This window comes from Callospermophilus lateralis, chromosome 1, assembly GCF_048772815.1.
Source record: "Callospermophilus lateralis isolate mCalLat2 chromosome 1, mCalLat2.hap1, whole genome shotgun sequence".
Lineage (NCBI taxonomy): Eukaryota > Metazoa > Chordata > Mammalia > Rodentia > Sciuridae > Callospermophilus > Callospermophilus lateralis.
The window spans coordinates 21,239,472-21,266,339 of NC_135305.1; the positions used below are offsets into that span (position 1 = coordinate 21,239,472).

Consider the following 26,868-nt stretch of genomic DNA (forward strand, 5'->3'; position numbering starts at 1 on the left):
GATGTCAGGAAAACCAAGGTAGGGTTTCCAGAAGAGGCCAGTGACCCAAGTTGCAGCTGCTAAAGGGAAGTTAGGAATACGGTGCTTTGTAAATATAAAATATAGTTGTTTACATAAATACAACTACAAAAGATTACTAACTTGGCCACTAGTGATGTTTACCAAAATACTTTGACATTTGTATTGAAGGAAAAGCTAAAGAGTGTTGAGTTGAGAAAGTGGCTATTGCAAGAAGGTCCTTGGTATAGGAGAGGATCACCCAGACTTGACCAGGAACCTGGGTTCTTTCCTGATGTCCTCCCTTTCTTTATTTCCACATCTAGTCAGACCCATTGTGGTACTGAAGAGGGATGGTGGACTGTGACCTTGACTCAGGCTTCCTGAGTTTGAGTCTTGGCTCCACTACTGATAAAACGTGTGATCCAGGGTGAGGTATTTCATCTGACTGTGCTTCAGTTTTCTCACCTATAAAATTGAGATGATAGAAGCATCTCTCTCATGGCATGTTAAGGATTAAGTGAGTGAAGTACTTAGCTTAGAGTCATGCCTGACTCAACAACAAGCACTCAGCGAGTATTAGCTCTTTGGACTCCCAGACGTCTTTTGAATATACTCTTCCTGGATTACTATATTTCCCCTAACAGCTTCATTGTAGAATGATTTACATGCCATGAAATTCACTTGTTTTAGTGTACAGTTCAACAGCTTTTAGTAAATTTACTGTGATGTGTAATCATTACTACAGTCCAGTTTTAGAACATCTTTGTCACCCCAGTAAGATCTTGTGAGTTAATCCTAGTTCCACCCTGGCCCTAGGCAACTACTTAGGGATTCTGTACCCACAGAGTCACCTTTTCTGGGCATTTCATATATATAGAATCTTACAATTTGTGACCTTTTAGCTGAATGATTTTTAGGTCCATCTGTATTATAGCTTGTATCAGAACTTCATCCCTCTTTGTTGCTGAACTGTGTTCTGTTGTATAGATCTATGATGTTTTGTTTATCCATTCACCAGAAAATCAACATTTGTCAGTTTCCACTCTTGCTGTTACGAATGATACGGCTCTGAACATTCCTGCGCAAGTTTTTTGTGGACATATGCCTAATAGCTTCTTAATTGGTCCTCAGCCTCCTTCAGGGGTCCTTCTGTTCTCATCCCTCTCCAGGCTGTTCTCTACACTGTAGCCAGAGTCATCTTCCTGAAATGTGCATCTGATCATGTCATTACTCTGTTTCAAGTCCTTTAGTAGTGCCTGGTTGCTTCTGGATGTAGTTCAAACTCATTAAGCTCAAGGGTTTTAATAGTCTAAAATCTCCCATCTCCCCTCTACCGCTTCTTTTCACTGTGTCCCCTCTTTAGTTTCCTGCTTCAGCCATTCTTTCATTCATCCATTCTTGTCATTTCATTTATTTATTTAAGTATTCTTTGTAGGCTTATTGATTCTGGGGTATCGTGATGGGACAGCTAAGTCCTTTTTTACACGGAGCTTTCTCTTTAATGTGAAAGGCAGAAGACAAGAAAGCATCAGGTGGTGGTAAGCACTAGCAAAAAAATAAAAAGGAATGATGCAGAAGTAATTGAGGGGCCGGTGACTCAGCTCTCCAGGCCTGAGAGTTCCTCAGAATCTCAGCGCTAATGACTTCCTACCTAATACCCCTTGCCGCAGTCTGGCTGGGCACAATTCAGGAGCCACTTGTCAAAAGAAACAAACTTTATTTTTAGAACCACACACGCCAAACAAAACAGCTCCTCAGGAAAAACCCTCAGAGCCCAACTGCCACCACCGGCTTCCCACAAGCCTCTCAGCTCAATGAGCATCTCCAATGAGCATCACCGCAGAGGAGCCAATCAGTTAGATGTTGCTGGGGCCGCTGTGAGCCAATCATCAGCTGGCAGTCTGAAAGTTTGCTGGGGCCCCTTCGGCTGTGGCTCTCAACAACCCCTATTTGGATACCTACTGGCAAACCTTGTTTCTCATGTGTACTTAATGAGGTTCCCTCATCCTGCATGGTTCTCTTCCCTCTGTCCATCTTTCCCTTGCAAGTCTTTTTATTTTTTCTCTTTTAAAAATTAGCACATATAAATTGTCCATATCAATGGGATTCTGTGTGATGTTTTCATACATGCAACAGAGTGCTTGGGTCATATCCAATCACCCATCTTCCACTCAGCATCCCCAAATACATGACCTTCCCAGTCCCTGGTAATCACTATTCTATTTTCAGGTGAAAATTTTTTTTAATCCTCTGCTCCAGACCCCACCCCTACAGCTTAGCTGGAGCGCTCCCTTTATGCTTTTTGCCTTACAGGTTGGAGCACACAAGTGGTACCTGTCACGTTACATTTAAATGCCTGACAGTTTTCTGTTTATTCCACTTTACTTTAAGCAACTTGATGACTTTGAATTGTCCAAGTCTAGCTTAGTTCCCAGCACATAGTTAATGCATAAGAAAATCTGTTGAAAGAGCAAGTGTGTCGGGTTAGCCTTAAACAAGGGAGGGAGGGAGGAACCCTGTTTTCTTTGGGACTCTTGGAAAGAAAGGAGCTAAGGACTGTTAATGCCTAAATAATTTTGTAGGTTGAGGGAGAAAGGTTGAAGGAGTTCTGATGGCTTATAGAATTTTCTCCAGGATTACAATTTAGTGCACAGCAGAAAACAAAGAATTATTTATAATGAGCAATTAGCAGTGCTTTAGAAGAAAAAAAGGAGTAGTGCTATGGGGGGCATCTTGAAATTTTAAAACTATTCTTCTAGTTTTATAGCTATTAGACTAATTTCTTTAGGCGGTTCTTTGTATATATTGATATGGGTGACTAAATAACTTAGATGTTACTGCACTGTTTCTTGTTCTTTTGTCATTGATATTATTTTGATGTTGCTTTTTCAGCTTTCGGAAAATGTGATCGATCGAATGAAGGAATCCTCTCCATCTGGTTCGAAGTCTCAGCGGTATTCTGGTATTTATGGTGCCTCAGGTATTACGGCATTTTAATTTTAGGAGTTTTAATTGAAAAGTTCTAAGTGGAGAAAGTTCACTGTAGTCAAATTCAACTACCTTCTGTGTTTCATTATTTGGACATTCAGCTTTTCCTAGGGAATGTTAGAAATCAGTATCAGGTTTTCTTTAAAATGTTTGACATGAGGAATGAGCCTACTTTCAAAACAGCCTTTGGAAAATTTTTTTCTCATCCAACTCCTGAACCCTCTACTATGCTTTGAAAGATTACTTCATATATATTTTTTTTTTTGTGTAAAATGGATTGATAATGGAGATATTGGAGATTAGGAGGAAATATATATATATATATATATATATATATATATATATATAAAAAAACATTGAACTTGGGGCTGGAGATATAGCTCAGTTGGTAGAGTGCTTGCCTTGCATGTACAAGGCCCTAGGTTCAATCACCAGCACCACAAAAAACCAAAACCAAAACAAAAAACAAAACAAACAAAACAAAACCACATTGAACTTAGAAAATATCTTCAGCTTTTCAAATTATTAAATATCTAAAATGATTTTGTTCCTTATAAATTTCTTTCAAATTTATGAAAGATTTATTTTATCATTCTAGTTATTAATGAAATTATTGTGTTAAACAAGATAGAGAATTATTATGCCTCATTTTATCTGTAGGTTTTGCTGGAAAAGAAAGAGATAAGAGACCTAATACTAGTTCCTTTCTCTTTGCACTTTCCTGCCACACCTGTGTGTTCATCCAACAAATGCTTGCTGAGTGCCTGCAATGTGTCCAGCACTGGTTTTGTTTTTATTTCTTTCCTTTCCTTCCCTTCCTCCCTCCCTCCCTCTCTTTCCTTTGGATTAAAAACAGGGCCTTGCACATGGTAGGCAAGTGCTCTACCACTGAGCTACATCCCAGCCCCAGCACTGTTATTGATACTGCCCAGTTGATGGATGAACATTTATAATTATTTTTCCATTGCCATTTTGTTTTTGTAAAATGACAACAGAAAGGTAATCGGAATGGTTAATTTTGGACTAAGTGAAAATTTTTCATATTTATTTGAAAGGGGTAAATTTGGCCAAAGACTGAAATGTGCTATTTACTTGGGGCAGTTGTGAGCCCTCTTGCTGATCATTATTTGATGGACATAGTTGAACTTCTGGTATGTTCAGTGCTGTGGGTACTAGGATTAACAAGAAACAGTTCTTGCCCTTTCAAAGCTTCCTGTTTGGTAGGAGAATTTAGAAGCTTCATGACCAATTAACACTTGATAGAAAGTGAGCACGCTCCAGCTTAATAGATCCAGATGGACACAATACCTTTGTTTTATTTATTTATTTTTATGTGGTGCTGAGGATCAAACCCATGCCTTATGTGTGCAAGGCAAGTGCTCTACCACTGAGCCACAACCCCAGCCTCCCATGGGAAGTTTTTTTTTTAACTTTTTTTTTTTGTAGTTGTAGATGGACAGAATGTCTTTATTTTACCCAGCCTCCCTTTTATTCTTAAAGACTTGCTTCTCCTCTCCATCTTTCCCCACAGGTGGTCAAACCCCAAACTAGAGATTTCATTCTCATTTCCTTTTCTCCTTACTTCTACATCAGTTCGGTGGCTAGTCTTATCTTGTTCAGCTCTGAAATATGTTTGAATTATCCTTCTGGGTCCATGTCTACTGCTACAGCTATAATCCAGATAAACCATCACTCTTACCAAACCTACTACAGAAGCCTCCTATTGCCCCCATGCAATTTTATAAAAAAAGTAAGTCAGGTTGTGGCTCAGTGGTAGAGTGCTCACCTGGCACGTGTGGGGCACTGGGTTTGACCCTCAGCAACACATAAATTTAAATAAATGAAATAAAGGTGTTGTGTCTATCTACAACTAAAAAAAAAAAAAAAAAAGAACCACAACAAAACCATAAGTCAGTTCATGTCACGTCCCAGGGGTATAAGGATTGCAGTTAGAACTGCTTCTCTTGGCTCCCGAGGAACATCATGATGGCCCATCTGCCTGTCCAGCATCATCTTGTCATTCATCATCACCTACCATCCTTCTTTTATTTACCTGCTCTCACTATTCTCTTCAGAAGATAAGCTGTTGGGCCTTTGTCCTTATCTGTCCACAACTGAATTCCCAGCTCCTAGGATAGTTCCTGCTTCTTAGTAAGTGCTCATTACTGTTTGTTGAATTAATTTAGGACAAATACCATTACTCATTTTGAAGGTAACGACTTCTGCCATGCGTGGTGGTGCAAGGCTATGACAGGAGGAGTGCAAGTTCAAAGCCAGCCTCAGAAACTTAGCGAGGCCTCAAGCAACCTTATGAGACCCTGTCTCAAAATAAAAAATAAAAAATGGGCTGGGAATGTAGCTCAGTGGTTTAACCCCTCTAGGTTCAATCCCTGGTACCACAAACAAAAAGTAACTACTTTTGATCATCCTGGAATACAATTCTATAAATTTAATTTCAATGACATTCATTATATGTTTTTTTTTTAATAAAACTTTTATTTTATTTTATTTTTTTAAGTTGTTTATGTCAGGTACTTTATTACCTAACAGAAAGCTAACACAAGCTAATGTAAGGGTGGAGTTTTCTCATACTTTTAACCATTATCATTAAATGTTTACTTTGCAAATAATTTGGTTTTTGAGCTAATTTGAGAGGACAAAATATCAAAAAGACCTGTCCTTCCAGGGTTTAGAGAATTTGGGCAGATATAACTAAATTTATAATAAGACTAGAAGCAAAGTAAAAAACTTAGTATGGAAGAAGCCTAGATGATAATGAGATTACATATGTTAAGTGTTTTGGTTTAAGAATAATTTTTGATATGAATATTTTTAAAATTGGAATTTGTTGTAAAATAATTTGTTCTAGGTAGGTTTTTTCCCCTGCTCTCTGTATTAATAAGCTAGGATGGTGGTGATGATAATGAAATAGTGATAAACAGCACTTAAAATTGTAATGTGGTAGGTGTTCTGCTAAATCCTTTTATAGCTCTTATTTTATCCTTACAATCCTTTGAGAGGGGAGCTATTATTAACCCATTTCATGTAGTAGGAAACTGAGATTCAAAGTGATTATTTTTCCTAGAATCACATAGCTGGTGAGTAATAGAGTTGAGAGTTGGGCTCGTGTCCATGTGACTAGAGCAAATGTGATCAACCACTTTTTATTATAATCTGATTTCCACCTTGCTTCATTTGTAGAAAGAGTGTGACAAAAACTAGTCAGAAGGTAATGATGTTCAGCTTGAGCTCAGGAAAGAACTGTCTATAAGTGCTTGTTGGTTTTTATAGCTTTTTTCCATATTGACTCTCATTCAGTAGAGAGGCAAATGAGAGAAAATGCTTTCCTTGTTGGGTTAGTTTCTTAGGATACTTTGAGAGAGTAGACATGGGTTTGCAGACTTTTATGAACGCTCATGTGTGTGTGGCTTCAGAGCAGGACACTGATGGCATGATAACCTCTAGCTTTGGCTAGGGATCCATCCCTTTCCATTTCTGGTTTGACATCATGAATGAGCTCTTTGGTCCATGCCCAGTTGTGACCAGGTGGGCACTGAAAGTTTTTAGAATGCCACCTTGTGTTTTGGTGGTCAGATTAGAACTATACTTTCTAACTGGTAGCTACTAGTCACATGCAACTGTTACATAAAGGCAATTAAAATGAACTAAAATAGAACTATTAGTTTCTCTGTTGCACTGCATACATTTCATGCTCCGAAGCTGTGTGTGGCTAGAGACTACCATGTTGGACGGCGCAGATATAGAACACTACTGTCATTGCAGGAAGCTCTGCCAAAGCTCTAGACTAGAATACTCCAGTGCTTGGCATTGTGAGTTTTATCAGATGGTTTCAGTGATGAGGTGATAGAAGTTATGGAGGGTAGATAGCTCTGTGTGTTTCTGTGTTTGTGAATCTTATTCCCGCCCCTTCCACATCCCAGGACCATCAATTATGGAAACTTCTAGGAGCATTCCCCTAAACTGTACTCCCTTGACATCTGTCTTTGGCATAGTTTTCCATCCTGTGTGTTATGAGTGTGCTGCTGCAGGTGCTGCCTCCTTAGCCTTGGAGTAGGATCACTTGTGCACCATGCAAAGGCTTCTTTCCTGTCTACACCATGATATGAGAAGGGCTTGACAGGGCAAATAGGACAGGTTCTTTGAGTATGTATGTGATTTCTCTAGGTTATTATTGAGATATGATTTGTGTTCCGGATCCTTTTGGATTTCTAGTTTTTAATCTGAATTAGTTTCTCCTTTGATTGACTATTCTTTTTTTAAAAAATTTATTTTTTATTCCAATTTGTTATATATGACAATAGAATGCATTACAATTCATTTTTCATGTCTCTCGTTGTATACAAGTTATATCCACACCATTCATGTCTTCATTCATGTACTTAGGGTAATGATGTCCATCTCATTCCACCATCTTTTCTACCCCCATCTCCCACCCTTCGCCTCCCATCCCTTTGCCCTATCCAGAGTTCATCTAATCCTCCCATGCTCCCCCTCCCAACCCCACTATGAATCAGCCTCCTTATATCAGAGAAAACATTCAGCATTTGGTTTTTTTGGATTGGCTAACTTCATTTAGCATTATCTTCTCTAACTCCATCCATTTACCTGCAAATGCCATGATTTTATTCTCTTTTATTGCTGAATAATATTCCATTGTGTATATATACCACAGTTTCTTTATCCATTCATCCACTGAAGGGCATCTAGGTTCCACAGTTTAGCTATGGTGAATTGTGCTGCTATAAACAAGTGTTCTTTTAGTGTAGTTCCTCCCTTCACTGGTTTTCACTTTTTTTTTTTTCCCATTTCATCTTCATGGAGTATTTTGTTGAGAAATTTCTGAAGTGCAGGCTTTCTTGTTGCAAATTCTTTTGACTTTTGTTTATCATGAAAGGTTTTTATTTCCTTTTCAAATCTGAGGCTTAATTTTGCTGGATATAGGCTCTGGCTTCTTAGCCTTGGAGTAGATGGACTACTTGTGCTCCCCATGTACCATGCATGCAAAGACTTCTTTCCTGTCTACACCATGATATGAGAAGGGCTTGGTAAAGCTAATAGGACAGATTTTTTGAGTATGTTATGTGATTTCTCTACCCCATTCCAGCTAAGCCAAGAAAGGAACTCAGATTGGCATGCTATTTTGCCTTTAGGTTAAGAATGCAATTAAATTACAATTGTGTAAATTAACAAAGTTTTATTCTCTTTAGAATTTAAAAATATGTTGCTAAAAATAGAAAGACTTTTCTGAGTTTGTCTCATTTAGGGGTTTAAGTTAGTACTCAATAATAGACTTCATATGAATTATAATTTAGATGTGTTATGAAATAATTTTTCAAGTCTACAAAAATGTATTGATAAAAATGTCACCAGGCTTTTCTACATTTTTCAATGTCAAGTAAATTATATATTAAATGTGAGTTGGATTTTTAATATTTATTAAAATACTTTCTTTCTCACAGGACTCTTATTCAACCAGCCTTAGGCTATTCAGATGTGTGAATATAGGGCAGTGTATTTGATAGACTGAGAGCCCTAGGATTTCTGAATATAGGAAGTAAGTTTTATGGTATACATAGTTTTGAGAATATAATTTATACTTCAAGTAAGTGAGTTCCTCTGAAGACTTTACTGAAACTCATTTTTGCCAAACCTTGAATCAGATCAATGACTCGTTGCAATAAGTATTTGCATGTAAAGCTGTTTGGGCAAAATAATATACTATGTGACACACAGCAGATTGTAATGCCACTTTAATAAATGAATGTGCTCTAAAGAACTTAACTGTATCCTCACTGCCTCAAATTCTTTGCTGCATTATCTCAACCATATTGGTTTGCTTTTATTCCAGGCAGTTTTTTCCTTAGGCTGACATAAGGAGATGCCATTGCACATAGTTATAAACTCACCTTTTCATGAACGTCTTGAATTTTTTGATTTTAAAAATTGATGTTGGGTATTGATTTTTTTCTTTTCCATCCTGATCATTTAGTTTTTCTGGCTCGTGGTGAGGTCAGATTGCTCATGTTTGACCCTGCGTAGTGCTGAAGAAACTGTCTCCAAATCAATAAGAAAGAAACAAACAGGAAGCGATATTAGGAGGCTATTTGTTGTCTTCTTAAGCCACTAGCAACCAGATGAAAATGATAAATCTGGAAGAAAAGACAGATGAACTTACTTTTATTATTATCCTCACTGTACAAGTTTCTCTGTAAATTTCTTGTCATTGTGAAAAATAAAAAAGATTTGCCAATTTGTGTTAAGTATATCACTGAGATCACTAAGTATTTGGCAGCCTTAACAAATTGCAGGAAACCAATTCGAGCAGGAAATAGCACAGCCTAAACTAAACAGCCAATTTAGGGAAACAAATTCATCTATATATTCTATGTATTTTTCTCCCGAAATCTGGCCCTCCTAGTTATTTTTAAACAGCTCTTTAAGGCTCTTTTAGATATAGCACCATAGGGAGGGTTCAAAATAAACAAGTTGTACTTGTTTCTTTGACTTGAGTTATAAGATCTGAAGGGAATTGCAATGTCTTGATTTTCAACTTTTAATATATGAAATTTCATGGATACCACCATCTCAACTCGATACTGTTATACAAATGTACAGGTATCTTAACTGTGTCCATTAATGGATAATTTGCTTAAAGAGTTCCAAAGTATTAAATCAGTATATTCTGTTCTTTTTTTTTTTGGTACTGGGATTGAACCCAGGGGCACTCTACCATTGAGCCACATACCCACCCCTTTTTTATTTTTTATTTTGAGACAGGGTCTTGCTAAGTTGCTGAGGCTGGCTTTGAACTTGCAGTCTTCCTGCCTCAGCTTCCAGGGCCACTGGGATTACAGCCATGTGCCACCACACCCAGCTGTATATTCTGTTTTTTTTTTTTTTTTTGTATGTGGTGCTGAGGATCAAATCCAGTCCTCACATGTGCTAGGCAAGTGCTCTATGGCTGAGCTACAACCTCAGCCCTATATTCTGTTCTTAAAAGAGATTCCATAAACAGTCTATATTTAATGGATGGTTAAAGAACTCACATTGTTAGTTCCATCCATCAAGAAGTATTCAAATGTTGGTGATCTTTGACTTCAAGGAACTTTTAGTTTGGTCAAAGCATATTTCCCATTAAAGTGGAGTGCCTGAGTGCCAGTTAAGTACCCTTCACCTGTTCTGTTAATGTTTTTGAGTTGGTGAATGAATATGTAAGTGAGATAGAATATATAAAGAGGTCTGGAAGGTGCATTAGGGATTCAGTGAAAAAGGATCAGGAGCTTGAGCAGGCAGGCAGCCTTGCCAACAGGAAGTGGATTTGAGCCAACCTTGATGATATGGTATGGGAGGGGTGTTGGTGTGGAAGGTGGCCCTGGTAGAGTCAGTATACAGACCAGATTAATTCAGATAAAGGTTTCCTGGGGCCTAACTGGTGAGTAGGTTGGAGAAGATAAGATATTGGATTTTATTCTATAGGGCCTAGACAGCTACTGAGCAGGTCCATCTAATTTTTTGATGCAAGTTTAGAAATTTGCTTTAGTTGCTCCTTCATGTATTCTCAGATATTAGTAACATTTTTTTTTTTTTTTTTCCGGTGGTGCTGGGGATTGAACGCAGGGCCTTGTGCATGTGAGGCAAGCATTCTACCAACTGAGCTATATCCCCAGCCCTCCTTAGTAACATTTTTATGGTTAAAAATGCAGTGCTGATTTTCTTGCTGATATTTTTATATTCAATAAATAAATCTGAATGGTAAGAATATGTATTTTCCACTATAGAACTAAATAAAGAAAATTTCATTTTCAGTAACAAAGTAAGTAGCCTTATTAGCATTTTTATTTGTCCTTAACTAGCCCCACAGCAAAAAGAGAAAAGAAAAAAAAAATGAAGGATATAACATGAGCAGGGGAAGTGAGATGTAACAGCAGGTTCTTGGAAGGATAATGTAAAGGATGAGCTAAAAAGTAGAGCCAGAGAAATTAGGTCATGATAGCAAACTCAAAGGACGACTTGGGGGCACTTGGTGACTTAGGCTGTGTGGCTGGGTGGTGGCAGTCCTTGACTCTCAATCCTTTTCCTCTGGTCTAGAGTACTCATTTACGTGCCACTTGATTCATCACTCTTTGCCTGAGTCACACTTTCTTCTAGTTTCCTGCAATTAGGAGCTTTTGCCCATTGATCTAGTGAGGAGATTAACACTGGCCTCAGCTGCTATTTGGTGAGTCTTCAGTGGCTGCTGCTCAGTGACCACTAATTTACTTCACATAGTGCTTCCAGGTCCTATGAACTCAAGTGCCTGCTTGTGCCTGACTTCCTAAACAGCAGCAGCATCTAGGAAGGTGTATTGCATAAGGACATTAGAACCTCAGCAATGCCAGCGTATGCTGGCCTGGAAGCTAAACCAGGCATTACTCCCTGGTACCTTTGGGGACCACAGGGAAAAAGAGAAGCTGTTTTAAAGAAACTCCCCATTTTGCTGCAGTAGATTTTGGACATTTTAAAGTGAGTTGTAACATAGTGGATTGCATTTTCTCAGAGAACAAATGTTGCTCTTGGTCATAACAACCAAGAAAATCATGGATATCATCAATGATAGAACAACTTTAAAGTAGGAGTTTTGTAATTAGGTGTCAGGACTTAGAAAATAAAATATATGACATTGGTTATATAGGCTACTCTAATGGAATATAAAGCATGGCACAAACAGTACATAAAAATACCGGTTTTGATTTAAATTTTATGTGCCAGTTGTAAAATAAACACTTACTTAATAATACTATTGCTTTTCTTGGAATTTGACAGGCTTTGAGGGCATCATCTGGATGGCCCAGATCTCTTAAAATAAATTGCCCAAGGGAGTTTCAGATGTACATTTTTCTATTGCAAGTGGAGGTATTCAAAATCAATCCATTGACTTTCCAGCTGTCAGCCAAATAGTAGGCTATTGTTGTTGATGATGATGTTTTTCCTTGTAAAAAAACATTTTAAAAAGTAAGGCCTGACACAGCATTTTATTTCTTCCCTTCATCCTTTCCTATCTCTCTGGTTTGTTCATTTATTCCCACAGTGCACTGTATTAGGCCAACCATGTTACCAGAGAACAATAAGCACTTTTAAGTCCCCTTTTAAACCTGTTCTGCCCCCAGGGCTACTTGACACTTTGTTGACAGCTGTCAAGATACTTGAGCTTCCTTGAAAAGCCTTGGGAACCCATTTGTATCATTACAGTGAGGATCTTTAAACTTTTTCTTGGCGGGACAGTGACAGGCTGAGGACAGTATTCTGGTGCTTATGTGCCCTGGTTCCCCTGAATGAGTGGCTAATTGAAATATGTATTCGAAGTAGCCAGCATCAAATGATCGGAACTTGAAATTACTTGAAGTTACCAGGTAGTAGTGGTAACTCTTATTACTATAACGATAGAAGATTGTTGGAACATCTCACAGATTGTAGGTGGGAGATACACAGCTGCTTCAGACCAGTCCTGTGCGCCCGTTTTGGTGGCAGAACTTGTTCCCTTTGTCAGATATGTGAGTGGTGCTGCTCAGCTTCTCATTCACACTCCTTTGCTCCTCCTCTCTCTCCTCTTCTTTCTCCTCCTCCTTTTATCATTTTGCTGTAGTCCCCCATCATTGCTGTAGTCCTGTAGGGGACACCCACAGACCCTGCTCTGTATTTGATGAATAGTGGTGGATCCTTGCTCTGCATTTTCCATTTTCTGATTGCAAGTTTTACAGTTTCTCCCATGCTGATGTCATTGCCTTGATCCCCGCCTCCAGACTTTATTCCCCCATCTATTTTAACTGTGGTTCCAGTAATCTTTCCAAAGCAGAAACCAATTATGGTGTTCCTCTTGAAAACTTGGGAGGCTTCCTCGCTTCTCGTTGGAGGAAGCCTAAATCTCTTTTATATGTCAACAAGGTCCTGCACAATCTTTCTCTTCCTCATCTCCCAGGCCCTCCTCTCTCACATTGAACTTCTTTATCTAGTCATATTGAAGTTCTTGAGTGTCCTTGAACTTGTTCTTGTTGGGTTTTTGACTGTTGCTCTAGACTGTCTTAACACTGTTCCTCTAACTGTCTAGCCCAGTCCCACTCCCATTTCACCCCCTACTTTTGTATGAGTTAGAAAGCATCCCAGGAAATGTTTCCTGGTGCTCAGTCTGGGTTCCATGCCCCTCTCGTGTGGCCCCACAGCCGCCTGTTTGACCTTTGTCTATCAGAGCAGTTGTCAGAGTACATACCACAGTTCCAGAAATGCCCGTTCCCTTGCCATTCTCCCCCAGATACCACAACTTCTGTTTTCCCACTTGTTCTTTCTCTCAGGACCTCCTTTTATGGCCCCGATTTCTGCACTTGCTCTTGTTTTGGTGTTGACCTCTGTGTGCAGGTGAAGAGCAGTTATTGGACTGTGTTTGTTACAGGTAAACATTGGCCAGCTGGGGCCAGATGATAAGGCAAAGTGGGATAGAAGAGAGTCTCAGAGGGTTGGGGAAGTTTGTCTTTCTTTAGGAGCCATTTCCTCGTTTTTCCAGTGTGGACTTCCCAGATGGATGCCTGTTTGGGGAATATCCTTTTCTTGTAGCACTAATTCTGCTGGCCTGATGCTTGTTCTCATGTTTACTTCATTGAGTTATAGTTACACTTTTACTTGTTTTCCCTACTTGCTTATGGGGCTTTGAATGTGGCTGCTCATCTTCTGTACCCTTAGCCACAGGGACTGTGTTGTAATTTTGGTTGCTCAGTTAATGTTTGTGGAGTGAGTGAACTAAAGCATATCAGAGTGAAACCTGATATGTCTAAGTACATGTCTCTTGTACCTAGAGACAAGGAGGAAAAGGGGTCTTTCTCTTGAATTGGTTCTGTTAGTCGTGGATGTGGGTCTTCAGCAGGTTCATAAGAAAGTGCCTCTTATAGCAGGGCTTCCTGGGGTCTGCTAGGGTTGAGGCCGACACTGACAAAGCACAGCGCTGTCTGTTTGAAGCCTGGGGTCCTGGTGTCCTGAAGCTCAGAAGAATTGAGGTTTGACTTGGTTTCTTTTGTCTCCCCAGGAAAGTTGGCTTCCCTGTGTGTGCAAACACACATCAACATCTGAGTCCTAACTAGCAAAGAAAAAGAAAAATGGCCAAGAATTTGGTATTGCTCTTGTGGGCTTTTACCCTTGCTTCTCTTTGACCTCATCACATCTGTTTTGCACTATCACGTTGGCTTTGCTCTATATTGTATTTGGTAGGTTCACTAAATAAATTCATCAAGGTGTAATTAGTCTTGCTGTTGACATAATGATCATCTGATGACCTTAAAAAATAAGATAAAATATTGATTGCCATCTACCATTTTTTCAGGATAAATGTGAGGAATGACAAGAAAATCAATTACTATAATCAGGATAGTCTTGATTTAAATCAAAAGCATTAAAGCAGAGTGTAAGGTCAACACTACCTCAAAATTGTTTTGTCTACCTGTAATCCCAGGGACTCAGGAGGCTGACTCAGGAGGCTCTCAAGTTCAAGGCCAGCCTTGACAACTTGTCAAGACCTGGTCTCAAAATAAAAATTAAAAAGGGCTGGGGATGTAGCTTAGTGATTAAGCACCTTTGGGTTCAGTTTCTAGTATTGAAGAAAAGAAATAAAAGGTTTTGTCATCACCAACTAGGTTATGGATTCTGAATCTTATCCTTTTAATTATTTAAACAATTATTTTAATAAAATATTCCCAACAGCCCTCAACTCATTCCCATTGAAACTTAGCTTTAACTGCCTGGACCCTTGCACTACAACCATGATAAGGCCACTCACCTCTCGTTTCTTTTTCCATTCATGTTTCACTTTCACCAGCAGGAAAAATAAGACTGGCTAACCGGCTTTTGTTTAATTTTGTGGGACAACACAGACCCATTGGGTACAGTGTGTTTCTTTAATTTTTCTAAATAACATGTTGATTTCTCTGGGAATCCCATGGGATTGAGCCCATAATCTGCTTTTGTGACATCTTTTTAAAGCTTTCCTAAAATGTTGCTTTAATATTCTATCTCAGAAACTTTTTTAGAGTATTATAAGATTCTGAGAAGTTATAATCCCTTTTTCATGATTATTCTTTGACCTTTGACATATTTTATTATTTTTTAAATAAAAATCTAAGAAAAACATGATCCACATAATTAAAAATATTTTTTATCAAGCCTGGTAAACATACGAATAATAAGTTACTTATTCTTTTTTCCCTATCAAACACTATACTTCTGACATAATCATTGTTTCATAACCCATATTTGGGTACAAATGACAGAGTTTTAAAAACTTAAAAACAGTGATTTCTTTATTGTTCATTGTTATGCTTATTATGTTTTATGGGACTTTGACCTGATACTTTTAAGGCTGTGTTATGTTTTGATTGGAAACCACCTCTTTCCATTCAAGTGAGATTCCTTTAGCTGAGTCATCATGGAGACCACCTGGTGCTCAGGCCAATAGCATCCTTTCTGATATAGTCCAGTAGGCATGATTTGTACCAGGCTGGACAGACCCGGGTGCAAAGGCCCCGTCCAGAATCATCACTTCTGCTTTGCCAGCAGTGAAGTAATATGATTGTGTGGTTTCAAAAACAGGGAGACAAAGGAAATGAACCTTAGTTTTTCTGAAAACAAGTGAAAAGGCTGTAGTCGCATCACCTCTGAATGGAGGGGTATTTGTGGTGTGTGTTTAGTGTTCAAAGAGCTTCTTCCACTTAATAGTCGTGTGATCTTGGGCAAGTTGTCTCATTTTCCTCCAGGATAAAATGGAGAGACTAATGCCAATTTCACATGGTTGTCATAGAGACTAAATGAGATAACGTGCAGGTGTTGAAATATAGCAGGAGATCAATAGATGTCGCTTTCTTTTTTTCTTCTTTAACGTAGCAGCCAGGGCCACAGCTTCACTGCTTCCTTTCACCTGCTCCAGGTTGACCCTTACAAAAGTGAGCTACTTTCTGTGCCCCCTCTTTGCCTTTCACTGGGTGTTCTGTTCCCTTGTTCCGGTAAACATTTTTCTAGTCCTGGCTGTGTTCCTGACATTGTACTAAGAGCTGGATTTCAGAGATGAATAGAGCAGTATGAGTTATAATGGAAATACACATGACACATGGAGGATTGATTGAGACTCACTGTCCCTGGGAAGGGCAGGCTAGACTTCATGAAAAAGGAGGTGATGTTGGAGTTTAATATTGAAAGGTGAATGGAGTCAACAATAAGGCACGATGGGTTTAGTGGTGGAGGATAATGGGAAAGGGGAAAGGCATTTCTTGGGAGGAGAAATGAGGGCGCTGTGGTTAGAATCATGAAGGACTTGGTGCTTTCTGGGAATTATGCAGATACTTAGTGGGAGATGAGGATATAAGGAGTAAATGCAGATAAAATAGCAAAGCTAAGGAGTGTGGATTTGCTTCTGTAGGAAATGCCTTCATCTCTACATCTTTATACCCAATTTTAACTAATGTACATGTGAGAAGGGGCAGGAGGAGAAGGAGATCACCTTGAAGTTTGCCTTATTAGAACTTTCCTTGTTCTTGTTTATATTGTTTTCTTCTATATTAACATGGAATTGTATTTTTCTCTGAGAATTCACTACTTTCTATATTTTATAAGTTATTTTTAGTTATGTTTGCACCTTTACCGTGCACTAAGCTCTGTGAGAACCGAATGCATACCTGAACCCTTGTGACCCATATGGCATCTGCCTCACCTGTAGAAGGTGCTCAAGAAATACTTGAGGATAGAATGAATAGAAGGACCCCCTTTCGAGCATTCCCAGCTTCTTCAAAGTACTTTTGACTTCAGAAACATTATGTTTGATGAAAGCAGCCAGTCACAAAAGACTGTGTATTGTCTGATCCCAAAACTAGTAGATTAATGGCTGCCTGGGGTTTGAGGGGGTGGGTTGGTGGTAGTAGCAAGCTCAGTGAGTCACTGCTGATGGTTGTACAACATTGAGTCTACTAAAATCCATTGCATTATACTATTTAAATGAGTGGTTTTATGATATATAAATTTTACCTAAATAAAGCTATTAGAAAGACTTGAAATTTTGTCAGATTTTAAAAAATACCCTCATTTTTTTCTGTTCCTGTATTTTCCATATACACTTAGGGACTTACATTATATTATATTTTTTAACTAACTAATTAATTATTTATTTAAACCAAGGATTGAACCTAGGTAACCACTGAGTTACATCCCCAGCCCATTTTATTTTTTGTTTTAGACAGGGTCTCACTAAGTTGCTAAGGGTTTCACTGAATTTATAAGGCTGGCTTTGAACTTCTGATCCTCCTGCCTCAGCCTCCAGAACCACTGGAATTACAGGTGTGCACCACCACCCCTGGCTAATTAATTAATTTTTGAGTGCCGGACATTGAATATAGAGCCTCATACATGCTAGGCAAGCCCTCTATGACTGACTCACATTTCAAGCCCATATTTATTATTATTTTTGAATCTTTGACTTGGAGCTCATGGCATGGACTTTGGAAATTCATTAACTCATTCAGAGATGTGAGGAATGTGTGAGAGAGCTGCTGCTGAGCCTTTGTAGTAGCTTCAGGCTCTCTACCATAGGAATGCTTCATCGGGTTGTTTTAGTATTAGCAGAGTGGCATTGGTGAGTATATTTGAACAATGTAATTTTATATTTCATGTCATTGAAGTTGTTTGTCTTCAGAGAGTAATACATTGCTTTGTCTTAATAAAAAAGACATCGCCTTGGCAGAAGTAGAAGGAATAGTGGTATTTTCTGTCACCTTCACAATAAGAGAGGTGGATATAGTTTGTTCTTTATGTGGTTGATTTCATATTTTTCATTAACTGACACTTTATTTTTACAGTGTCTTATATTAAAAGTATTTTTGAAGCCATATAGATTAATAAAGCATGCACCCTTAGTAAAGTGTTTAATATGGTTTTTGTTTTCTTCCAGATTATAGGGACTGGTGATTTCTGTTTTGCTGAAACAGCAGGGAACACCTACTCTGGTTTGCTCATTCATGCAAATTTAGGCCTCTTGAAGAATGAACAAAGATCATAGCCAAAAGTTATTCATCATATAATCTATCTACAAGAAATCGTGAATGAATTCATCATCAAATAACTTAAATAAAACAGTTATTTCCTGACACTCTATCACCAGAGTAATCCTTTAGAACATTTATCATTATTGAATGTGCATTTTCTTTTTCATATGATTGGCAACTATCTTGAAAAGTAGGATGCTTAAGATTAATGTTTTGGGATGGCTGATAGGATCTATTTGACCCTGATTTAACACAAATAATGGCTGTGGATGGTTTCTCACCATGAATCTGATTGTTACTAGGGTTTCTTGAGAGAATGTAATAGCAAAGACATTATATTTGATTTTTTTCTTGACTTTTTCTGTGAGTAGCAGAGTACTGCTCAGTGCTTTGGCTTGGGGCTGAGTTGGTAAGTCTCTCTAAGTAGGAATGGGAAGGCTTACTTGACCACAGAGAGGCACAGGCTGCAGGATTTGGTGAGAGGTTCTCCCAGTTGTCTAAGATAGGCCTCTGCATCTCCTCTGTGTGGTCGTAGAGGTTACTTAGAAACACCTTTGCAGTAAATGCCAACCTTGCACTGTGGTTGGGTGGAAGGAGCATGATGCTTGGGGACCAACCAGTCTTGAATCACCATAGGTTTCCTTATAATACCTGTAAGACTGTATAATAGAGGCTAAGTTAGTGTATTACAGGATTGATGATTGAAAATGCTTCTATCCTGTCTTAAGACCAACTAGCCATTTGACTTGGATAGGTTTCTTTATCTCTCTGGGCCTTAGTGTTTGTATCTGTCAAATGGTAGAATGGACTTCTTAGCTTTAATTCCTTTGTGAGTTTTAAAAATAGGAACCATTTTCATTCATCTTTGTATCCTAACACTGCTACCAAGGTAAAACATTTTTTGAATGAATAATCGAGTTTTCAGCTGTGTATATTTATTACCCAAGTCATAGCATATATAGTTATGAGCTTGTTCACATTTTATGTGAACATTTATTAAGTGAGAATCCCCTTTTTGAACTTTTCCCCTATCTGAAATACAACTTTATCTTTAAATATTCATTTGCATGTTTTGTATACACACACACACAACACACACACACACACAGAGATCTAATAAATAAATTTAAAAAAATTAGACAAAAATACATAAAGATTATCAGGGTATACAAATATATATATATATTTAAAAAGATCTATTACTTTAAAATGATTTATTATTTGGATTTGATGCTCAGAATAACTTGGCCAACAGAAAAATGCTTTTGGCAGCTTCCAGATTTTAAAAAACTCTAGAGAATTAGGGAAAAAACAGTAATTAAAAGGGGACTGTCAAGGTTGGTAGGTCTAAATTTAATCTCCCAGCTGTGCTTTGGTTTGTAGGAAGTGTGTGTCGTGCTGGCTCTCCGCGCTGCTCCCCCACCCTCTGCGAGCCAGGAGCACGTTACTCTGGAGATGAAGACACTGCTTCCAAAATGCAGCTTCCAGGAGTGGTGGCTGGAGAGGTGCAGTGTCCTGCTGGCTTTCAAGCACCTCATCAGTGTCTGGAGCAGTTATTGAAAGGTGGCAGGTGAAATGCTGGCTTGGCTGGCGTCTGTTTTGGAAGAAACTCTCCAGGAATGTTGGTCAGCCTTCTCCTTTGCTGGGAAAACTGTTTTATTGCATCTGAGATGCCAGCAATCATGATATACATCATTATTTTATGTTCCACTAAGAAATAGTGTTGACAGTTAAGCTATGATAAACTGCTTTCTTATCTATTTTCTTATCAAAAGTGTTCATTTTATACTTACTGGAAGAACATAGATAAAAAGGAAAATTTAGGGATAATGAATTGGTAACAATATTCCTTTTTCTTTTCTTTTTTTTTGTGGTGCTGGATGGAACCCAGGGCCTTGCATATGTTAGACAAGTGCCCTATCCCTGAGCCAAATCCCCAACCCAGTACCAATATTCTTGAAACTTAGATTTGGAATTAAGTCTTCTGAGTCATTTCCTGACTGAGTTGTTCTCGTCAGTGTTCATGGCACTCTGTGACACTCGAGTGCTAGTGATATAACATTTCTTAAAAATAGTACTCTTCTGTCCACTCTGGAATTTCCTCCCAAACAGCTGGCCCTCATCCTGCATATTTTGATGCTTTTGCTTTTTTGAGCCTTCACAATGTCATGATGTATGTTATGTACGACTGCCACTTGGCCTTCAGTGACAGAAAGGTGCCATCGTTATCAGAGACTTTAAAATGTGAATACCTGTGTGGCTTAGAATCAATTGACTGTGGCAGTAGCCCCACTAGCTATAAAAAGGAACTTGATCAAGGAGTCCCTTTCCAAGATTAGTAGTAGAGGGGTGGAATGTAGAGTCTTTTTATGCTTTTTCACATAATGAGACTCACAAGGCTGTGCGGTTGTCTCATAGGAATTCTAACCCTACTACACTTTGCCTCATCTCTGTGAAAAATAGTTGTGTTTATTCCTATTTCTTATTTAGCCACAACACCTTGAAGGCAATAAGCCTAAATGGTTAGCACCACAGTTAAAGATAATGTTTTGTGTTTAGACCCTCTTAGACTCTTTTTTTTTTTTTTTTAATGTACACTTAGTACCCTTTTCTCTCCATGGAGAATCTTAATGAAGAGTTTAACCTGAAAAGAATACTTCTCTTCTGTCTGTTCTGTTGAAATACCTTTCAAACATCAAATGTACTTTGCTTTTCAAACATTTATATTTATGTGTAAGTTTTGAGGGATCTAAAGATGAGTGACACTTTTTGGCTTCAAGGTATTGGTGGGTTAAATGAGAAATGAGAATAAACACAAGTAACAAGACTACTGAAGAGACTCGTGGACCTTGTTATGGGTGTAAAAGCATTTACTCTGCTTCATATGCTTCTATGAGTTAGGCTTTCCAAATTCTACTATGTTAAAACAATAGAGCATGTAAAAAGAATTCAAAATCTAAGTGGGATGTAATGTAAGTGGGTTCATTAAATTTAAGTTTTCATTCAATAAATTTAGTTCAGTGCTAGAACTCTGGCCTAGCATGCATGAGGCCCTAGGTTTGATCTCCAGCACTAGGAGAAAAAGTTAAAATCAATAGTGTGTAAAGAAATATGATAATGTGTATGATACTGGGTTTGATCTGAATCAGATTTTTTTCCCTTTTAAAAGACATACATTTAAATAAAGGAGCAAAAGTAAGATCAGTAGAGGAAGGAGAATGGGAGAGGGAGGAGAGGAGGGAAAGGTGGGAAGTGTATGATTTTGTCAAAAGGAACCCAACAACTATGTATAACTATAGTGCTATAATTAAACACATACACACACACACACACACACACACAATTACTTTATGAAATACAATAAATTCTATAGATTGGAGTTGTATAACTATTAATTTCTTAGTCAGATTTGCATCACTGTAACCAAAAGACCTGACAAGCACAACTTAGAGGAGGAAAAGTTTATTTTGGCTCTTGGCTTCAGAGGTCCAGTCCATGGTCGACTCATTTGAGACCTAAGGCAAAGTCTTGGATGGGATCCAAGATCAAAAGCAAGTTACATATGTTCAACATACAATGGCACAGAGTAAACATTTTCTTTCCAAAAGGAAAAAATAGGGGCATGGAAAAAAGGGATGGGACCAAAGGAAGACCAAAATCCATCTGTGAAAACAAATTCTATAGCTCCATGTCCAGGATTGGGGTCACATGGCATCATGATCTTCTTTCCAGAGGACCTTGTGTCACTCCACCCCTATGACCTTGTCCATGGCAGCCCATATGACCTCTCTCTTGGCTTGCCTCTGCTCAGTTCTTGTCTTGGGGGTCTCCACCGTAGCTTTGGCTCCCTTCTCACTTCTTTATGCTTTCTCAGGGGCTGACTATAGGAATTCTAGTTCTACTACACTTTGCCTGATCTCTGAAATCTCTTGACCCCCCAACTCCAGCATCCTGCATTCCTGCAGAACCATACCACATGGTTGATGCCGAAGCCTGCCACCACCTTGAGCAATAGCCAAGACTCCTAGGACCATGGCTGTAGCAACCTCCAAGTGCCTGTGTGGCTGGGTACAGTGGCTATGCAAACAGGGGTGCCCTATTGGTCTCTTCTCAAATAAATTTTTACTTTTAACACCTTTGAGCCTGAGATGGGTATGGTCTTAATTCCTAAAATGCCTTCAAGCCATCTTATTTTTTTTTGGGTGGGGGACAAAGTGCTTATATTCTCTTTAGTGGCTATGATCTCTTTAACAACCACACCTTCCTTAGCCCCAGTTTTACTTGCTCTTTTCTGGCCAAACTGAAAGTTTTTCAAATATTTTTGTTCTGCTTTCTATTCCTGATTATTACTATAAACTTGGTAGAAGCTGCCAGCAATATCCATGCCATTCCATGAGTGCTGTACTGCTTTGAAATTTCCTCTGCCTGATTAATTAGTCTGTTGCCTTTAAATTCAGAGTCACAGAAAGTCTTGGGACATAGGCAAAATGTAGATAACTTCTTTGACAGAATATAATATAAATGGCCTCTAGTCCAGATTCTAATAGAGTCCTCCTTCTCCTTCAAGCCATAACAGTTGTGTAATTTTGATCATGGTATTGTAGTTATGTTACAGATGTCCTTCTGTTTTGAAAATCACCCTGGAATATTTAGGGTAAAAGGCATCATCTCTATAACTTCTTATCAAATGTTTCAGAAGAATATATTAGTGTGTATATTTATGTGAATTTTTATATAGAGAGATGATCAAAGATATTTGGTAAAATTAATTTTGAAATCTCATTGGAGGGTACATGTGGATTTTTTTAAGTACTTTTGTAACTTTTCTGTAAGTCTGAAATGATCTCAAAATAAAAAGCTACTGAATTAAAAACTATTCCTAAAATAGGAAGTGTCCAAAGCACATTTTTTTGGTGACTTTTGGGCCGATATATGCTTATTTTTTAAAAATGCCATTTGCTTGGCAGGAACTTGCAGAATTCTGGTTCTTTGCTTTCAAATGCTCTGAAATGCTTTCTCAGTTGTGAATTTATATATCTTGAGGCCTTCTTGGGGGAGAATTTGCATGTTTCTATGTTACTGCTCTTTTACAAATACTCTATTATTTTTGTGTACAAGAGGTTGTAAACGATTTAGGGGGGACAGTTTCCTACACTTACCCTTGGATAGTGAATCCAGTAATCTGTGACTGGTTATCTTGATGATTGAATTTGGAAAGGAGGTCTTTCACCACTTTCTAAACCATTCCTATGATTCCAGCTTGCCTTCTGCCTCTTTGTGTATCCTTGATTGCTCAGTATCCCCTTCTCATTTCCCATCAGGACAAATTCATGATTAAGATCTGTGATATCCTGTCTCTTCCAGGAAGCCTGCCCTGATCATTTCTATGGAACTCTGATTATGTCTTAATTTGCCATTTCCCCTACTCAGTTTGCATATACTTTGTTCTATAATTAGTCTCATTGATGGATTAAAATGATCATTGCTTTGTAGTCATTTGAAATTTACCAGCCCAGTGTCAGTATTGGCTGGTACAAATTACTTTCTTCCTCCCCACTTGCAGATTTATTCCCATAGCTCATGGCTGTTATCTTAAGAAGTTAGTTCATTAAAAGATTCTGAGTGGGTGTCTCTTATTACATTCAAAATTAAAGCTACCATGTTTGACTTTTGGAATCATCTGTCTCTCTCTTCTCTTCCTTTTAAAAACTTGCAATCTCTGAGGATTAAGATAAATATATGTAATATATTCATAATTTGGGGAGCCTTCGTTGAAATAGTATTTTCATAAAGTAGCAAATTCATTTACTTTTTGTTAGTTCAAATTCACAGTCACAAATAAACTGGATTTTTCCCCCCCACCTGTAATTTCTTTCTTTTTTTTAAATATTTTTTATTTATTTATTTGTTTATTTTTAATTATTAGTTGTTCAAAACATTACAAAGCTCTTGACATATCATATTTCGTACATTTGAATCTAGCAGATAATGAACTTCCCATTTTTATCCCGTATACATATTGCAGATTCACATCAGTTACACATCTGCTTTTTACATACCGCCATACTTTTTTTAGTTATATATGGTTGCAGTATCTTTATTTTGTTTATTTACTTTTATGTGGTGTTGAGGATTGAACCCAGTACCTCACATGTGAGAGGTGAGCACTTTACTGCTGAGCCACCCCCAGCCACCCCCCACCTGTAATTTCAATCTGTGATTGTTGAAACTTGTAAAATATACTTAAACAGAACAAAACACACACACAGTTTGTGCAGGGATGTTATATTATCCCCTGTGGTAAAGATAATATAACAAAGTTGATTTTTGTTTGAGAGTATGCCACTTGCTTTTTCAACGTAACTGTTATTAATCTCTTTTTGTTTATTCAGCAGAGGTCAGTTAGCATTTCTTCTGTGACAGAAATCTATATAATTGTGGGAAATAATCAGCTGTAGCTTCTGACTTTGTCTCATATCTTGCTTCTCTTTGGATTATCCTTTTTAGATTACCTGAGAGCAAGGGTTCTCTTTTTATGGGGCTCGGATTATAAAACTTCTAAACTGTCTCTCTACCTTTGCCTGAACTTTGGGCTGGGGTTGTGGCTCAGTATTAGAGTGCTTGCCTGGCATGTGTGAGGCCCTGGGTTCTATTCTCAGCACCACATACAAATAAATAAATTGAATAAAGGTCCATCAATGACTAAAAGTAAAATATTAAAAAAAATTTTTTGGGGGGGTCACATTCTCTTAAAGAAGTCACATTGGCTGCATCTATGCTGTTAACTCCGGTGTCCTTACTGTGATTCAGTATCATTTGATTCACGTTCCTGCATGCATTTTCATATCCCCCAAACTCTCAAAAGTCTTACAGATGAAGAGACTGAGGCTCTGATAGGCTAAGTGACTTTCTCTAGACCTCAGGTGACTATGCCAGGTGTAAGTTTGTGTTTAGACTCCAAGCCTGTGTGTTCAGCTGAGTCAAGACCTCCTTCCATGTGGGAGGTCTGCTTTCACATTCTGGGGAAGTTTGATGGGCTCATTCTTGGTAGTGTTTCCCCCGCCCCCACCCCCCACCTGTACTGGGGATTGAACCTAGGGCCACTCTGCAACTGAGTTATATCCTCAGCCCTTTCCAAACATTTCTGTATTGAGACCAAGTCTTCACTTAGTTGCCAAGGTCTTAAATTTACTGTCCTTCCGCCTCAGCCTCCCAAGTTGCTGGGATTATATACATGAACCATCGTACCCAGCCTCTCAGGGTAGTGTTTTAAAATATATATAAACTACATAGTCCTACAAAGGAAACCAATAATAGGGACATTTTTCAAAATAATAAAAAATACCCCAAACTTGTAGTATGTGTTTACGTAGTAGCACATTAAGTAAAAAGTTCTAGTGTTGGTTGTAATAGTTACTGTTGCTTCAAAGTAGTGCTGAGTGTGAATATTTGGAAATGTCCAGAACTATTGTAATATGTTATAAAAATATCTGATTTCTGTTGATGGCAAATCACAGGTACTGTGGCCATTACATCATTTATAATTGAAGGAAATGCTCACTTTCATTTAGCAGCTAGTGAAAATGTATTTAAAGATGTGTTTATTTTTCCCATCCAAGTTTACAGATCCCTTAATCCCCAATTTAAATACTACTGTATTAGACCATACCGTCTCTCATGACTACCTACATTTATGTCACCTACTGGAATTGGCTTGGATTAGGCACTTAACATTTGACCAAGTAAATAACAAACTGAAAAATATATACTAACAATATCAGGTCTCATTAGAAAAAAGAGACAGGGCAGACACAGGACCTGAAATAGAGAGTCAGAGAATACCAAGGTGGCCTGGCTCTCCTGCACAGAATGTGGGCCTGAGAAGGTTTGTTGTATTGCTTTTCACCTGGCCAGTCTGAACCTCTTCATCATTTGTTAGGTCCGACAGTGTAAGTGTATTTTGGTCGCTTCTGTCCTTACCTAAAATCTAATTCTGCTTGTTCTTTCATTAGTTGAACAGGAACCAATTAAAAGCATTTTGTTTCCTCCCTTAGGTGGGGAATAGGTAAGATATTTCTTTTTAACTCTTAAACCTGCGTGTCTGATTCAGTTGTAGCTCCAGATATAGTAAGTTCCTTGGATGATGTTGTTAGGAGAAGCTTTAGGTGCAGGGGAAACACCCACCCAGCACATTTTTACTCAGTGGACTGCTGCACTTCCCAGCTGGCAGCATACAAGAGTGTGTGGCTTTGCTTTGTCGGGATGCTTCTGGGTCAGAGCTGGAGGCTCAGGAGTTATTAGGAGGCACTGTGACCTGGTCCTGCTCGCAGCCTCATGTCCTTCCTAGGCAGAAGCCTGCACCTGTGTGCACTTGCATTCAACTTCCTGAATTTCCTCTTCTGAGTTTGCCTGGCAAAACCATCAACTTGATTCCTCTTCTGCCTTATACATCCTCTCCCGCCACTCTTTCTGATGCCTAATTTGTTATTTTTCTAATCATCACAAACGCTTTACAGTCTTTGTGTTTTATCCAAAAAGCTTGCAAAGCTTACAGTCTGAATTTTTGTAATATTCTTTTGCTTACTAGAGAATACTAACTACTGATTTTCTGAGGACAGGTTGTTTTGAATTTGGCTTATAAGTTGGATAGTGCTTGCTATGGTTTGGATATGATTTGAGTGTGTCGTCTAATGGCTCATGTGTTGGAAGCTGGTCCCCGTTGTAGTGATATTGAGAAGTGGTGTGACATCTTCAAGAGGTGGAGTTTAGTGGGAGATAATTAGGTCATTGAAGATGCTCCCATGGGAAGGAACTG

General features: G+C 38.4%; 1 protein-coding gene across 1 annotated transcript in view; it reads left to right on the forward strand.

Annotated features, from left to right (window-relative positions):
* Chchd3 (coiled-coil-helix-coiled-coil-helix domain containing 3) overlaps window positions 1-26,868 on the forward strand; it is a 273,743-nt gene that overhangs the window by 8,564 nt on the left and 238,311 nt on the right. Inside the window, exon 2 of the mRNA XM_076833112.2 lies at window positions 2,893-2,980. Within this exon, the coding sequence (XP_076689227.1) occupies window positions 2,893-2,980 (88 nt within the window). The remainder of the gene's footprint in view (window positions 1-2,892; window positions 2,981-26,868) is intronic.